Source organism: Megalopta genalis, chromosome 4, assembly GCF_051020955.1.
Source record: "Megalopta genalis isolate 19385.01 chromosome 4, iyMegGena1_principal, whole genome shotgun sequence".
Lineage (NCBI taxonomy): Eukaryota > Metazoa > Arthropoda > Insecta > Hymenoptera > Halictidae > Megalopta > Megalopta genalis.
This window is the reverse complement of record NC_135016.1, coordinates 31,976,806-31,993,489: the sequence shown is the minus strand read 5'-3', so window position 1 is coordinate 31,993,489 and position 16,684 is coordinate 31,976,806. Positions and strand designations below refer to the sequence as shown.

General features: G+C 37.6%; 3 protein-coding genes across 4 annotated transcripts; all 3 read right to left on the bottom strand.

Moving 5' to 3' along the window:
* Nucleotides 1-783: 783 nt before the first annotated feature.
* Nucleotides 784-10,267, bottom strand: LOC117218446 (transmembrane protease serine 9). Its single transcript, XM_076521022.1, has 7 exons — nt 10,177-10,267; nt 9,542-9,843; nt 8,652-8,897; nt 8,422-8,563; nt 2,695-2,999; nt 2,027-2,281; nt 784-1,086 (listed from the first exon to the last, which is right to left on the bottom strand). Exons 1-7 carry the CDS (start codon nt 10,232-10,234, stop codon nt 943-945), a joined length of 1,452 nt encoding a protein of 483 aa, XP_076377137.1. The 5' UTR covers nt 10,235-10,267; the 3' UTR covers nt 784-942.
* Nucleotides 3,989-8,421, bottom strand: LOC117218445 (chymotrypsin-2). Of its 2 annotated transcripts, XR_013033152.1 has the most exons (5): nt 6,828-8,421; nt 6,267-6,574; nt 5,351-5,611; nt 4,392-4,881; nt 3,989-4,320 (listed from the first exon to the last, which is right to left on the bottom strand). XR_013033152.1 is itself a non-coding variant. In XM_033466823.2 (4 exons), the coding sequence occupies exons 1-4, from the start codon at nt 6,874-6,876 to the stop codon at nt 4,738-4,740; spliced, it is 762 nt and encodes a 253-aa protein (XP_033322714.2). In that variant the 5' UTR covers nt 6,877-8,421; the 3' UTR covers nt 3,989-4,737. The 2 variants fall into 2 exon arrangements, 1 of the variants encoding a protein (XP_033322714.2); XM_033466823.2 differs by having other exon boundaries at nt 3,989-4,881.
* Nucleotides 10,268-12,393: 2,126 nt separating the features above from the next.
* Nucleotides 12,394-15,765, bottom strand: LOC117218390 (chymotrypsin-2). The gene is made up of 4 exons (XM_033466721.2): nt 15,662-15,765; nt 13,964-14,262; nt 12,902-13,147; nt 12,394-12,658 (listed from the first exon to the last, which is right to left on the bottom strand). The coding sequence occupies exons 1-4, from the start codon at nt 15,732-15,734 to the stop codon at nt 12,515-12,517; spliced, it is 762 nt and encodes a 253-aa protein (XP_033322612.2). The 5' UTR covers nt 15,735-15,765; the 3' UTR covers nt 12,394-12,514.
* Nucleotides 15,766-16,684: the final 919 nt, after the last annotated feature.

The window sequence follows — 16,684 nt, the reverse complement described above, 5'->3', positions numbered from 1 at the left end:
TAGATTGCACATTTATACTAAATGTTAATTCGTATAGAAAGTTTATAACTATACATAGGTGATATTAGCTAATTTTGCGCAATATCGTACGGGCAGGTCAAGAAGAAAGTTTCCATTTTGAATAGTTTTTGTGCAAGCAATATTTTAAGTTCAAAAGTTGCGTGAGTCAATGATATACAGTAGAACTACCATAATGGGTACCACAGGCGAGTGGGCCCATATGGCTGACCCACACGTTCAACCATACCAAAGACGGCGAGGACATTGGAGCAGTGTTGATGACGTCACCATTCATCGGCGACAGTAATTAATCCTATTATATTGCTGTGCCTTCAACTAGGCCGTACACTTAATTAAATCAACGTGTATAAGAGGAATTTTTTGGTAAATATTTTCGTAAAATATACTCGCAATGAATTATGAGAATTTGTACGATGATTTAGACACTTTTCAGGGCATTACTAATTTAACCAAGCGCTATAAACTTAACTAGAAAGTACTGCGTGGCACTCGTATCTTTATCTGTAGAAAGCAGCAGTCTTATATCGACGTATCGATAACGACGAGATTGTCTTTATTAATTTAACAAGACGGCGTTCGTCAACATTTATTTATCACCCGTTTCAGCATTCGCGTTTCATTTAACGATAAAATAAACTTTTACGTTATTCAACTAAGAAAAATCTTTTAATAAATATTCCATAAATAAGGGATTGTTCATGATATCCAAATATGTGTATAGAGGAACATAGGACATAGAGAAAAAGTTAAGATAAAGCATCGTACTTTCTATTCTATTCTTTATTCACGTGTATTAATTTACATTAAATTAAGAGCAGGACAACTGTATTTAACTTACGCGTTATTCACGGTTCATTCACGCATTGATCGAACATGTGTGTTTATGAAGTGTTATGCAACGTTCAAATCAGGGTTTTTAAATTAATATTCCATGGCTCCGCGAATGAAATCCAGTGTATCGTAGACGCTAGTGAAAACGTCGGGTTCGCCACGCGCGCATGGGATGCCACGAGATACAACGCCGACTACTTGACCGTTGTAGACGAGGGGGCTGCCACTGTCACCCTGCGAAGATAAACAGACAACAATATTATCTATCTCGTAAAAAACATGTTTGCGAACTTCACGCTAAACAATCGCTTTTCTTTTTAACCTTTTAGGTACGGCTAAATTCTGCGCGAGGCTATTTCTCTGGACGGCAGAGTCTGATGTGTACTGTACAGAGTCTGTGTACTGTATATACAGGGTGTCCCAAAAATGTCTCGCAATCCGAAAGTGGCGGGTTCCTCAGGCCATTTGAAGCAACTTTTTCCTTTACAAAAATGTTCTCCGAGGCACCGTTAACGAGTTATTAACGAAAAACTGTGACCAATGTGAGACGAGCTCAGCTGGCGCGAGGCGACCGAGCCAATCAGCGGAACTGGGATTCGACCGCTCGACCGCTGGAGCTGTTGGCTCGGCCGCCTAGCGTCAGCTGAGCTCGCCTCTCATTGGCCACTGTTTTTCGTTAATAACTCGTTAACGGTGCCTCGGAGAAAATTTTTGTAAAGGAAGAAGTTACTTCAAATGATCCGAGGAACCCGCCAATTTCGGATTACGAGACATTTTTGAAACATCCTGTAGACTGTTGTAAATCGATATGAAGACAAAAGAAGTGTGAAACAATGCATATGAAGACGATTATTTGATTCAAACGATGAGCGAATGAGCTACTAGAGCAAGCCACTATAATGGCGCGTCGTCCAGAGAGATGACATCCGCGAAAGCCACTATAGTGGCGTGTCGTTCTGAAAGATGTCATCCGCGGAAACCACTATAGTGGCGCGTCGTGCCTAAAAGGTTAAAGCCGAGCAACTATTCTATCATCTATGTCGAGTCTGTTATCAATACAACCAGCAGTTTCTTTCGAATCGTACTTCACTAAACAAATATTTACAGAAATTTAACAACCCTGGAATTTTTACAAAATTTCTGTGCAGACGAGCAACAGGTTTCTGCTACTTACGGGGCATAGGCCGCTGTTGAGGCCATTATACGTGCAGATCACGCTCCTCGAAACGTCCAGATTACTGAATTGAGCGCATTCGCTGAAGCTGATCATGTGAAGGTACAGGTACTGTAACGTATTAGACAGGCTGCCATAAGGTGGTGAGGATGTCTCGCCCCATGCGGACACGATGGCGTAATTATTAGCAGGTGGATCGCTGGTGGGAAGGGCGACAGCTTGTTGCAACGTGTTGAAATTTATCGGATCGGCAAGCTGCAAATAAACGATATATTAATTGTATTTATATATATTTATTATATTATTTTATTATAATAATTTGAGAAAACGAAGTAGGATTTGATTCGCGAAACGGTCAATTTGATCTGTGCAAGGAGGAAATTTTGCTTGCACAAGGCGAATTTGATTCACAAAAGGATCGATTTCGTTTAAAAAGAGGTGAAATAAATGAAATTTTCAACTTCGATAAAAATGATCGTTCGAGGCTGTTAAAGATCAATTGTAGCGATAAAATCTTTCATTCGGCTAGCTTATTTTAGCTATCATTTAGTTATCATTTTTCCATAGTTTCCAATTTGTTTACAGAAAATATTTTCTGACTTCGTCAGCAGTTTGGTAGTAGAAGCTGACAGTGAATCGATAATGATTTCTGGAATAAAACAGATTACCTTGATTACTCCCACGTCATTGTTCGGTTGACTGTTGGGGTTATAGCTCGGATGGGTAACCATGTTAGCCACACGATGGAACTCGCCACCTTGGTCAAGGTAGATAGTGCCACTGACGACAGATACGTCATCGGACGCTTCAAGGAGGGCATTCACACAATGCGCGGCGGTGAGGACGTGGTACTTGCCGATAATGGAACCACCGCATACATGACTACCCCCTATTCTAAGGGACACCATGTAGGGAAACTCACCGGGTTGCGCATCGGTAGCGCCTACTAATTTTTCGGGTGCATCTGCGTTCACTTGTGAACAGAAAATACATATTTCGATTTTCAGAATTTGTCTTGCTGCAACCGTAACTAGCTACACGATCGATTCTTACGTAGAATTATTCCGTATAGACTATCCCGAATATGAGTCGTTTATTTTGAAAGTGGCATAAGTCACTTTACCGCGATGAAAAGTGGTGATTTTTTTAATGTTTATACGAAATTATTTATACCGAGAAAAATATCAGTATCCTGAGATAACAAATACAAGGAAAAAACTTCTCGAAAGTTAGCATCCATATTTTGAAACGTGTTAAAACGCAAACCCTTAAATATATCGACTTAAAAACAAAGAGACTTATGCCACTTTCAAAATAAACGGCTCATATAATGGAATATTTTTTTTCTAACGGTACATTTTTGCAGAACGTAATATTTCGTTATAAAAACAATATTTAATTCGCAACGTCTAAAGTTTAATCTAATATAATAATATTGTCAGAATAGCGTACCCGATAGTGTTAATTACTCGAGTGAGAAAAATATGATATAACATTTTGCATTAAAATTTATTGTCAATGCGTTGTACTCTGACAATTGTTTAAGGTACTTACCGAAGGCAATCGCCCCGAGGAACAGAAGTGTCGTGAAACTTGGAGACATGGTTTAGTCTACTAATGAACGCTTGCTGTCGCTATGATGACATGGCTACGATGTTGTGATGCTTATATAGCACTAGAATGTTTGTTTTTAACCTTGAGTAACAGATGCTGTTGTCGACATTGCGTGTTTACATTTAATTGACGAAATAAAACTGTTGACAGACCCATATTTTAATTATTCATACGATAGTACGCACGAATCGTAAGAATTCGAAGGTGTATTCATTCGACCAAACTGTTCGGTGACATCGAGCATAATTTTTAGGATCGTTACGAGCGAGCGTTAAGTTATTGTTTTATTACTGCAATGTTGTTGTACGGCAATATATTAAACGACTGTTCATAAATATAAACGTAACGTTAATTTTCGTATTGCGATATATATTTATATATTTTTGGTGCGGAAAAATTAAGAATGCAATGTTCTCATCGATTGAAAATAGTTTAGGTTGGCATGGGTTAAACAATATATTATAATTGCTTCGTTATCTAGATCGTCGGATCTCGGGCAACCAAACTAGATTTTGCTTAACATTTTATTCTTGTACAGATGTCTTCATAAATATAAGTTATTTATGACGTAACTCCGATATCTGAAATTGAACGCGATTTGTGCGAACTTGGTATTACCATGACATCTTACCTTGTACTTTCGAGAATTTTCTCCTAATACAGTCAGAAGCGTGAGCCAACTATTATAAATAATAAAATATATAATATATAATAATATTAATTATAATATTATATATTTTTATTGTATTACCTAAATGTCATTCGCGTTATCAATAATTAATATTATTAATATTAATTATAATATGTAATTATACAAAAAAAATTCAGATAATAGAGGTTCGTTAGATGTTTGCACGTCCTGCCGTTATTAGTATCCAATAACTTCCACTCGAACATTCTCTATTACAATATGAAATAAATATTATTAAATACTATTTATATTTGTAAAGCACGCTGGTCCGAATAACAGACACTTGCTGTTTAGTCATGAGTTCACGTAACTGACAGTAAAGGAAATTTTATGGTATGCCTTCTGTGGCCTAATGTTATGTGATTTAATTTTGACACTGATTTGGTAACAAATAGTCTTAATTATGTTACTCCTTCATTATGTCCCTAATGAAGCGTAAGTTTTCGGACACTCTGCTGTAAACGTCCGAGAACCCTGTCCCGCAGAGCACCGCACGGGACACCACACCAACAACGTTGTCCTTGTAGATCAATGGGTTGCCACTGTCACCCTGAACAAAAGAAGAAACAAGATTATATCGCCTCTGAATCGTGATCCAAATCCGTGGATTGAAATTGTTTATTAATTATCATGCTTATTGTGGCCCTCGTTAACAAGTTCATTACCATCTTATAAAATATGAAAAAGAATATTCTTACAGAAACGTTTGCGTAAAATGCAACAGATCGTGACAAACTATACAGTAAATTCTCCCCAATTGACCCTCAGCTTGTACACAAAAATGGACAATTATTATTCGAGCCTTGCGATTCGTTTTTATAATTGTTGACGATCGGTAATTATAAAAACGAGCCGCAAGGCTCGAATAATCTTATCTCCCGAGGGTCAATTAGGATTGTCCTTATGTGCGACCTTTTTCAATACTGGAAGAAACGTCTTGCTGGAAAAACTAGACGATTAGCTTACTGGATACCGTGTAAATAATTTTCTTAAACATCGATACGATCATTGATACGTACGTAACATGCACCAGTGGATGGTCCATTGTTCGTGCAAATTATACTGGCCGTCGTGCAAGTTCTAGTGGCCGTCGTTTGGTAGGGACTACAATCGTCGGCTATGTAAACGAGCTGATATTGCATCCTATCGTTAGGTATGGGTACGTTGCTGCTGTATCTGGTACCCCATCCGACCATGGTACCATATTTACCTGCGTCCGGTACTATTTCAGAAAGCGAAATAGCATTTGTGGCGGAGTTCCAGGTGAGATCTTTGGTGAGCTGTAAAAATGACACTAATTAGACAGCTCGGATACGGAATTCAGACAGCACTAGAATTGAGAAGAAATTATGATAACGCATTTATCATCTTAATGACCCTCGTCCTCTTTGAACTGTTCGATGAATTGGCAACAAGTCGTTGCTGGAAGTGACGAATGTGCAATTGATCAAGGCACAATCGTTGAGTATATCACCGATAAATGACATTGATATGATAAAATTGAAGTTTAGGCAAGGAACATGTGTACGAATATGTAACGATCGACAGGGATGAGTTTTCATTAACATTTTCACTGCCAGACCAACAACTTCAACATTTTCAGAAAATTAAAGTAATACATTGTTTCGTTTCTTTCACGAGAAAGTGAAAGAAGATTTTTTAATGTTTAGTGTAGAAGAACAAACATTTTGGTGTTTTTCTTGCAGCTGTGAAATCTCACAGCTGCAACACGCTGAATCGAGTGCTGTTTTAACGCGCAAAACGAATTTTTTTGGTAAAACATAACAACTTTCCGAACGATTTAATATTTAAACAAATTGAAATTCGAAAGTTAATTTGTCCTTAAATTGTCGTTCCCAACGTATTTTATTCCCTCCGCCCCCGAAAATCAAAGCGGAGCCGATCAAGTCGGACAGTTTTTATCCGATTCCTTACCTTGATCAATCCGATATCGGTGTCTGATATTTGACCGTTTCCATAAGCGTTATACATGCTATCAACTGTGGACGTGGTACCCGATGATTCATCGTTGACGAAAATCGTTCCCGTCAGAACGGTCACATCGCTTATATTCACGCGTTTTGCTTCTGCCACACAGTGTCCGGCGGTAAGGATGTATCTTTTGCCAATAATCGCGCCGCCACATAAATGTTTACCCGTCACTCTAATGGATGCCATAAAAGTGAACTGCTTATCGCTCGCATCGATGCTATTTATTTTTTGCGTAAATCCATCGACTGTTACTGAAAAAAAGAAGCAAACGCAGCGGATCATTGCCAATTGTCCGCTGTAACGTACGGAGCAAGTCCCGAAATTGTTGGCACAGGGACGTCCCGAGCTAATTCCGAAGAAGCATGATCGACTGACATGTCCGATAGCCGAGATGTAGCAGACAAGTCGCGGTTTATTGTGACAACGCGTGTAAAATAATTCAAAGGACAGTAATTGCAGAACTAGTTTGATAGCGGGAGGTGAAAGTTATTTGTGAACGCTTACCGATCGATATGAGCGCGAGTAAAAAAAGCTGCACGAGACTGGAGAACATGATGAATATTGGTATATTTGCACTGTACTGTCATCGTCGACGGTTTATATACTACTTCGATATATTATATCTACATATCGATAACGATTAGATTCTTCCGATTAGAGAGTTCCACCGAAAATTGGCGTTCCTTCGATGTTCGTGGCTTCGTCGACATATTTCCATTATAGGAGAGCGAGGATGCCGTTTGCTTTTAGTCTAATCGAAAACTTCGTTCGCTACAAAGTCAAATTGTATACAGAGATTTATCGTGTCACGTACTCTGAAACTTGACGGGCGTACTGTATTCTTCGATGTTGTTTGCTCGATACAAGAATGAAATTTTAACAAGTGGAGAGGTATCGTCGATAAATTCCATTGAATTTTAAGATTATCCTAATCTTACCTCCGTCTATCGATCTTACGTATCGTATCTGTAATTCGAACGTTTGCGCAATACGTCTTATTATTTCGTTCGGAGTAGAATTTTAGCAACCATGAAAACATTGTGTATATTTGAGCCGTTTATTTTGAAAGTGACATAAGTCACTTTACCGTAATGAAAAGTGGTGATTTTTTAATGTTTATACGAAATTATTTATACCGAGAGAAATATCAGTATCCTGAGATAACAAATACAAGTAAATCTTCTCGAAAGTTAGCATCCATATTTTGAAACGTGTTAAAACGCAAACCCTTAAATATATCGACTTAAAAACAAAGTGACTTATGCCACTTTCAAAATAAACGGCTCATTTAATAGCAGTGTTTACAATAACGCGTGAACAAATGAAGAAACGAGGATATTCTACTAACTTTTGATTGCTCCGAAGAGTGGAAATCATAAACGATTGAAGGTACAGTAAATTCTCTTTAATCGGTTGATTGGCCTGTTTTTATAGCTGTTGACAATCGGTAACTGTAAAAATGAACTGCAAGGCTCGAATAATCGTATCTACTCTTCCCAAATTGTCTATATTTGTGTACAATCTGAGCGGCAATTAGGGAGGATTTACTGTATCTTCTTCGTTTGTACACTTTGAAATTTCGAAGTTATGATCATATTTCGCATGTAACTGTAAAATATGACTAGTAACAACGCGCTAACAACGCGCTTTCAGTTGAAAAGTACTATTAAAACTTACCAATAAAACTTCACGCTACCACTTTATATTAATACCGCGGTGCTTGAGATCGAATTTATGGGTGCGGGTATAGATGTAGATAAGATATTGATCATGCTCGAACCGTGAAAATTTCGATCGCCTTTAAAGCGTCACGATAGTTTCCTGCTCAGTTTAACGCGTCGAAGCCATCGCGTTGCACGGATGTCGTCGATAAAGTTGAAAATGATCGCGAACACGCTAATCTTGTATCTAACATTAGACATAGTCGAGGCGAGTTTCGCAGATCATGGTGACAATCGAATCAACTAACACAATTGAAGGTAAGTTTGAGCAATCAAGACGTTCGAAAGTTCATTGTTACACGTGCAGTTATACAATTTCGACGACGGATAAACGCAACGATTGGACAGAGTGCATCGTAGACTCGTCGGTCGTAATTACCAACCAACTGCTTGGCGAAGGAAATTCATGTTGTCCGCAGTGGTGCTGTATATGTCTGGATATCCTTTCGCGCAGAGCACCGCGCGGACCGCTACAGCGACGATCGTATTGTTCCAGACCAGAGGACTTCCACTGTCGCCCTGAGTGAAAGGAAACAGAAAAGAAACGTTGGTGAAATTGCGTTCGAAACGAAACGAGGATTCTAGTTATTAAATCTTTGACACGTACGGAGCATACACCAATGTTCACTCCGTTGTACGCGCAGACTGCCGTGGTGATGTCCTGATAGACTTTCTTGCAATCGCTGAACTTGATCATACGGACGGTCTGATACTGTAACAGCTCAGGAGGTTGGATCGGAGGAGGTGTTATGCCACCCCATCCGCTGATAACGGCGTATTGTTCTTCTGGTGGCCTGGCATTGGACATTGAGATCGGACTTTGGAGCTTGTCGAAAGTAATCGGATTGGCCAGCTGTAAAAATCCATCCAAATTACATTTATCTTACGATGCGAACGAGAATTTTTCTCTATCAACTCATATATTTATATGTTTATCGACCACATTATTACCGTATTACTTCAATTTCCCGCACAAAAAAGCTGTTGCTAGCATGATCGACTTTCGTGACCAGCTACAGTGAACGTGCGAACAGAGATTAATTGATACCGATTGAACCAGTTAACTGTGGCGCCTGCTTTTCATTTTACTATTTTATGAAATTAACAATTTTATTACTAATATTTACTCGTTCACTTAACATTAACATATGCTACATACATAATAAACGAAAAACGCGGGAACAATCAAGCACTTGTAAAAGTTACAAATTCAAAGTGCTGTTGTAGAGCGGTATTCTGTCTTATTCTATCTCATTTTGATAACAATGTAAACACTTTTGCGTAGGATTGGCCTAAAAATATTCTAAACATCTTGAAATTTCAGAATATGTTTTTGCTTTCGCTAAAATTACAATTTAAGTAGCCAATGGTTACCGCTTTGTACGCGCGACGAGTGTACTCGTCGTGACACAAAATACTGTCGCTTCTCCGTGACGAGTATACTCGTCAAACACAACTAACTGGTTAATTGATATCTATTTTCACCGGGATCCTTACCTTGATAATAGCAACATCCTTGTCAGGGTCCTTCTCGTATCCAGGGTCAGAAAGCATAGCAGCAACGGGGTACGCGTTACCGCCTTGGGTGCGCGAGTTGGTTCCGGTCACAATAGTTACGTCCTTTATGTCATTTTTCATGGCTGCTTTGACACAGTGCGCGGCAGTGAGGATATTACGAGTATCGAGGATCGCGCCACCACAAATGTGGCGGTTTTTTACTCTAAGGGACGCCATGTAGGGGAACTGTCCAGGCTTGGCTTCCAATCCACCGACAATCCGTTCTGGATTATCGGCGGTTGCTAAAAGAATCAAGCATAATAGAATGAATAAATAATATAAAACAAAATTCCAGTATTTCAAGCCGACGATTCTTCGTTTTTAAACATGGCCGAGCAACATTAGTAGATCAACGAAGCAGTTATTTACTTGTCGAATCCTATTCTGAATTTCGATCTCTACAAAACATGCCGCAGAAATGGTAAAAAATAGGGAAAAATAATTTTATTGAGCATTAAATGGAACACACACATAAATGGCAACGCAATGAATTACGAGCATATTTACGATAGCTTAGGGGATTATCATTCGATGACAGCTTCGATAATATTAATTGGATAGTTAGGGATACTTACCAAGCGCTATGAGAGCGAACAAAAAGAGCTGCACAAACTTGGAGTACATGATGGACATTGCCGTTTACTGATCCATTCAATCACGGTCAGCGATGGTTTATATAGGTATGCATCCATATAAACATACACATTGATAACGATTAGATTATTTCGATTAAATTAACGAGATAATTCTATTAATGTGCATGGATCGGGCTAATACCGTACTTATCAATTTTTATATTATAATACGTATAATTTTATGGTAGGAATTCGTTTGTTAAGCTTTCGTTATTTACAAATCGTTTATAAGTTGACGATTAGTTAAGGTATTTAGATATTACGAGACTGCTCTGAATATATAAGAAATATATATAAAATATATTATAATAATTATATATATATATATATATATATATATATATATATATAAATATATATAATATAATATATTTTATTATATTATATTATTATTATATTATTATATATATATAATAATATAATATAATAATAATAATAATATATTATATATGCCTACAGTAGCATATCGTTATTTGACACTTAAGCAAAAATTCCACAATTTTCATGTAAATGCAAAACAATTAATAGAGATGAATAAAATATTTATAATATTATATATATAATATTATATTTATAATATTATATATTTTATTCATCTCTATTAATTGTTTTGCATTTACATGAAAATTGTAGAATTTCTGCTTAAGTGTCAAATAACGATATGCTACTGTAGGCACTGATTCATATTGTATTTATTTACATTGTTATTATGTATTTATAAAGTGTCACGTAACGCGTTCATAGTATAGTATCGAAATTGTCAATCGATCACGCAGTAATATTGGTTCTGTTAACGATAAGAGAACGAGATCAATGTGCAACATCTTGCAGAAAACTATTTACTGTTATCAGCAAGTTCTACTGGTTTCTTTCGTTGTCAAGGCTGCAAACTTTCCATATGTTTCTTCGTCTGTTCATGTTTTGCCTCCTTACAGACCCTGCATATGCAATTCGTTTTAATAATGAGCTTCCTTTCTATTTGAAGAATAGAAGATAATTTCGATAAGTGTACACGGAAAACGTGTGAACAAAAATACATTTACAGTAATGTCTCCCTTACCGACGCTCAGATTGACCACTAAAATGGATAATTTGGGAAGAGGAGATACGATTATTCGAGCCTTGCGGCTCGTTTTTATAATTGTGGACAATTTATAACTATAAAAATAAACCGCAAGGCTCGAATAATCGTATCTGCTCTTTCTAAATTGTCCATTTTTGTAGACAATCTGGGCGTCAATTAGAGAGACATTACTGTATTTCGGTAGTGCAATAAATCAAACTATATTTTTACGATATAAAAGTGCAAAAATAATATTAAGTTTGTTTTATATAAGTTATTTATTTATCGATTGTTGGTTCACAGTTCAATGTTTGAGCGATGGAATTATTTTGTCACACTTGAACATTCGTTTTTACGTTGATAACAGATCGAGTGTTCTTTCGCCTAAAAAATACAAGAATATTGAAAGCCTAATTAATACCAGAAATATGTCAAATATCGTTTTATTAAAAAATGTTTAGCGAATACAGCGGGTGTCGCGTTAAAGGGTTCTCAGGGCCGTCTATTTGGCTGGTATCCATACGTGGTATCCCCCAGGGTCAATAATCAACACATTTCCACTGGCGCGCGCGCGCTATCATTAGTACTACTTATGTCCTTACCGCCACGCACTGTCTACAGAATTATGTGACAATCCTAGCCTAATGGTTGTTGAAACTTCAATTACCCTTGACAACGGAGATATAGCTAGACATATCGCAGCTACGTATATTTCTCCGGAGTATTCAACGATGGCTGAGGCAGATATGGGTGTAATCAAGATAGAAGTCCTCCAAATTAATTTCGGATTAGTCTTTCGGTTCGAAAGTTTGTCCATTCTTAATAATTAGACCGCGAAGCCTTATGGAAAATAAAAATGTCCTGAATCAATTGTGTAACGAACAATTGTTAAATCAACATCTGTTTGTCCTCTCACTAATTACAACGAGTTCATCATTATGATACAAAGGGCTATATATTGACATGGATTTTTAGATGTGTTAGATCTAATAAGAAGATCGACGAATCTTAGTATTCGATCATGTTCAGAACGTTTGCGAACATAACGCGTCAAATGTGACGGATGATTGTTTAGGATCTGGAGTTGGTAGAAATTAGTAGTCACAGCCTGATTATTATTAACATAGAAATTGACACTAAGAATATAAATAGCGATACAAAATAAATAATGAAGTAATGAACGGTATAAACAGTATGAATAAAGTACTGTTGAAATTAGTACTGCATTGTTTTCTTAATGAACTCTAGGCTGTCGTAGATACTTGTAAATATGTCAGGTGCGCCGCGTGCACAGGGAACTCCTCGCGACGCGACACCAACGATTTCATTGTTGTACACCAGCGGATCGCCACTATCCCCCTGGAACAAACAGTAACAGAGTTCGTCGTTCATTTTATCGTTCAATATCACTACTTTGTTATTGTCGAAGGAATAATAAAATTCTTTCGATACCAGCTGAATACACACTCGCACACTCGATACACATTGAGCAATAATTGGCCACAGTCTTTTGAGCAATAACTTCTCATTATCCCGTACAAGTGGTAGCAGATTCGCTTCTGTACGCTATCGGTATAATAAACGGGCTTGATTTATACTTACCGTGCACGTGCCTACATTGGCACCATTCAGAGTGCAGATCTCGCTGATAATGAAACCGGAAGTAGCTCTGCAGGTTTCGGTATCGATTACTTTCAGAGACAAATATTGTTGCGAATTAGACATGGCTGTCGGGGGAACAGATGTACCACCCCATCCGACCACCGTGGCATAGACAAATGCTGGTGTCCTACTGCTGGGAAATGCGATCGGCTGTTGGTTCGCATTGAAGTTGATACGATCCGCAAGCTGTAACATTTGATATTTAAAATGAAGTGATTTTACAAAAAATTCATTCTTCTTTGTTCTGTAACTTTCAGGTGTAATTTATGTGCGAACACTACTTTGAAGCTCGAGCAATGTATGAACAGTTTTTTCTTTTTTTTTAAGAATATTTGAATACATTAAAACATGGTGCGACAGCGAGACAAAAAGGTTTTAAGATTTTCTCGATAACTACTAGACCGCAGATCTTCGTGCAAGATAAATGTCCGCATCGTTTGCGAAAAGCAGCAGCCAAATAGATAATTGTTTCGATTAAATTTCGTTCACTCATTTTTGCGGATGTCTCGCATCGATGACAAAAATAAATAGACGAAATAGAAACCAGTAAAGACTTTAGAACAATTTACAAATACTGTTATATCATTTGTTATGTACTGACATTAGTGAATGAAGAAATCAACAGTTCCGTGAAGCTTTCTTTGAACGGATTATAGAAAGAGATATGAAAAGATTCGATAACCATTAAATTGATTAGATTTTAACACAAAACCTAACGAGCTTTCAAAGTAACTGATAGCTTTGAAAGCAACTTGTTGCTTTATATATATCAGACTGAACTTATTTTATACTTTTTCTCATTTGTATTACTTTCATTTATTACTTTGATTATTTGTTACTTATTTATTACTTTTTATGCTTGTATTATTTACTATTGAATTTAGAAATTTAATCGATCGTTTTCTGTGAGAGAGTCTTTATATAATTTCAACAATTTAAAAATAAAATATATAAAACTGGTCATTTTGACCCCCACGATAGTTTCAGCGTTAAAAAGCATACCTTGATCACGCCGACGTCTTTATCGAGATAGTCGCTGTAATAGGGATGAGGGTACAAGGCAGCTACGCGATGTGTCTCACCACCCTGATCAAGGTAAATGGTTCCCGTTACAACCACCATGTCTTCCGTTTTGTTGTACGGACTTTGGAGACAATGCGCCGCAGTGAGGACATGGTAATTGCTAATGATAGCACCACCGCAAATCACCTTATTATTCACTTTAATAAACACAGCATAAGGAAACTGGCCGGGCTTTGTGTCTTTACCACTGACCATCCGCTCAGGGTCGTCCGCGTATACTGAAAAAAATCAATCTTTATCCAAGCAAAGTAGAAGTATTGGGTTGGCAACTAAGTAATTGCCGATTTCAGTTATAGATGTTTTATATTATAAAATTATTATTATTATTATTATTATGTTATTTTTTATTATCCGTGAATGTTAGCAACTGGACAAATTGAATGCAGCGGTCAAGGAAAAGCGACCAGAATTGGTCGATCGTAAAGGTGTCTTTGTCCACTTGGCAAAAATTGACGGATATTGGTTGGAAATTGATGTTACACCCACCACATAGCCCTGATCTCGCGCCATCGGATTACCACTTATTTCGATCCCTGAACAACTCCCTTCGTGGTAAAACTTTTAACGATGATGACGCTGTAAAATCTCATTTAACTCAGTTTTTGGCCGAAAAGGATCAGACTTTCTACGAGCGTGGAATTTTCGAGTTGTCAGAGAGATGGCAAAAGGTCATCGAACAAAATGGAAAATACATTACAGATTAAACTTCATTCCAAGTAAACAAAATTTTTTATTTCATTGAACAAATCGGCAATTACTTAGTTGCCAATCCAATATAATAAGATCAAGGTGAAACGAAGTAAAAGACGAAATTAAAATCGAAATAAAAAGCGAAATGAAATGGAGGACGAAATTCAAATCGAAATCAGAGTGAAATGAAGATGAAGTTGGAAGATGATAAAGAAGAGAGATCAAAGCCAAAGGGAGACGCAGTTCGAAGCATTCAGAAATAAGTTATTTAGTGTATACAGTACTTTTTCACGGAAATGTCAAATTTCGGGTTGCTGTGCTAATTTTCCCTGTGCTAATCCTAAGCCTACATGATCTATTGCTACGACGTGCTAAGGTTCGATGGAGTCGGTCGAGCGTGCGACGTGGTACGCGACACGATTCCCGGAAGACAACAAAAAATGGTCTGTTTGGGCGTGAGTCGGGTAAGAAAAACCGCGGAGCTATGTACGTGACATGTACGTGACCGATCTCCGTCGCATCGTGGTACGTGATCTCCGAATTGCCTTCGAATAGTGGCAAAAAATTAAAAATAAAAAAGTTAAGCCATCGTTTTTATTATAGCACTACTATGTATTCATATTAATGTACACCGGTCGTATTAATGCAAAAGCCGCTGCTTTTTTTGCCGACTGCTCTGAGTTTCTATAAAAGCGAGCCGCGAGACTCGAAGAATCGTGTCCGAGTGTCTGGCAATTAGCGCTTTCAATTCCGAACTCCGGGCCTTCTAGGGAGAATTTACTGTATTAGCATACTATAATTTCGCGAAAAAAACGGGTACGATAATCTACCTGGCTTAACAGACAATTTCGCGACCGTTTGATGTTGCAATGTGTTAGACTAAAGGAGGAATGATCTATTAATCGATTATACAGTTAAATAACTTACCAAACGCCGCGAACGATAACATAAAAAGAGTCAGAACACCGAAGTACATGATTGAGAGTCTTTCTGTTCTCATTGAGCGTTACGTTTAATTATATACACCACGTCCGGCAATTGAGCGTTTATATACTGTCTGAATGATTAGACTACCATGTGGAGTATGCGTGGCTAATCTCGATATCGCCGGAAGTATATTAATTACTTACCAAGAGTACCTCCAAAAATATAACCGTGATACAATCTAAAGTGTATAACGTGATTTTTAATCGCGTCATGGCGCGCAACAGTTTCAAATTCACGTCACCGTATCCCAAAAGCTTCGAAGATCTTTTGTATACCATAGAATAAAAATCATTTACTTTTCCTAAAAAATGATCCGTCTTTGTTAATTATAAAAATTTTCGTCGCGACTTACTTCTACGCCATGTAATATACATATGTATGTATAATATCTCTAATTTCACACCATTGCACCCTAGAACTTCGATGATGTTTTACACACTATAAAATCACACATATTTTACTTTGCATAACATGATTCGTGGATCCTGTATTCTACAAAAATTATCGCGCGTTTCTGAATAGAGAGATAGACATAAATTACGCGAATGATAATGATTAGCATAATACATTATTGTCTAAAATGGTGGTCGAAGGCCCAAGGGAATATAATGACGTCGAGCGCGAAAGTTCGCGTGCTGTTGGCAATACTCTCGATATCCTTGCATAATCGTGGGAAAGAATGATTTAAACCTATTTATTTCGCATGATTCGCGCCGTCCGATCCTGTTGCGGACGCGGTGGTTGTTAAATTAATGATCTATTTGGCCCGCATTGTTGATAGACGCATTGACGGTAAATTGGCGGTACGAACGTACGTGGGAAAGCGCGCGACAGGTATTCGTAGGATGCTGTTAATTTACATGTCAATTGCGAAAGGTGTTTGACTGTAAGATGGCGGAACGCTCGGGTAAATGCGTGTTAACGGTGCCGATGTAATAACAGCTGCGCGGTTAAATTGACACA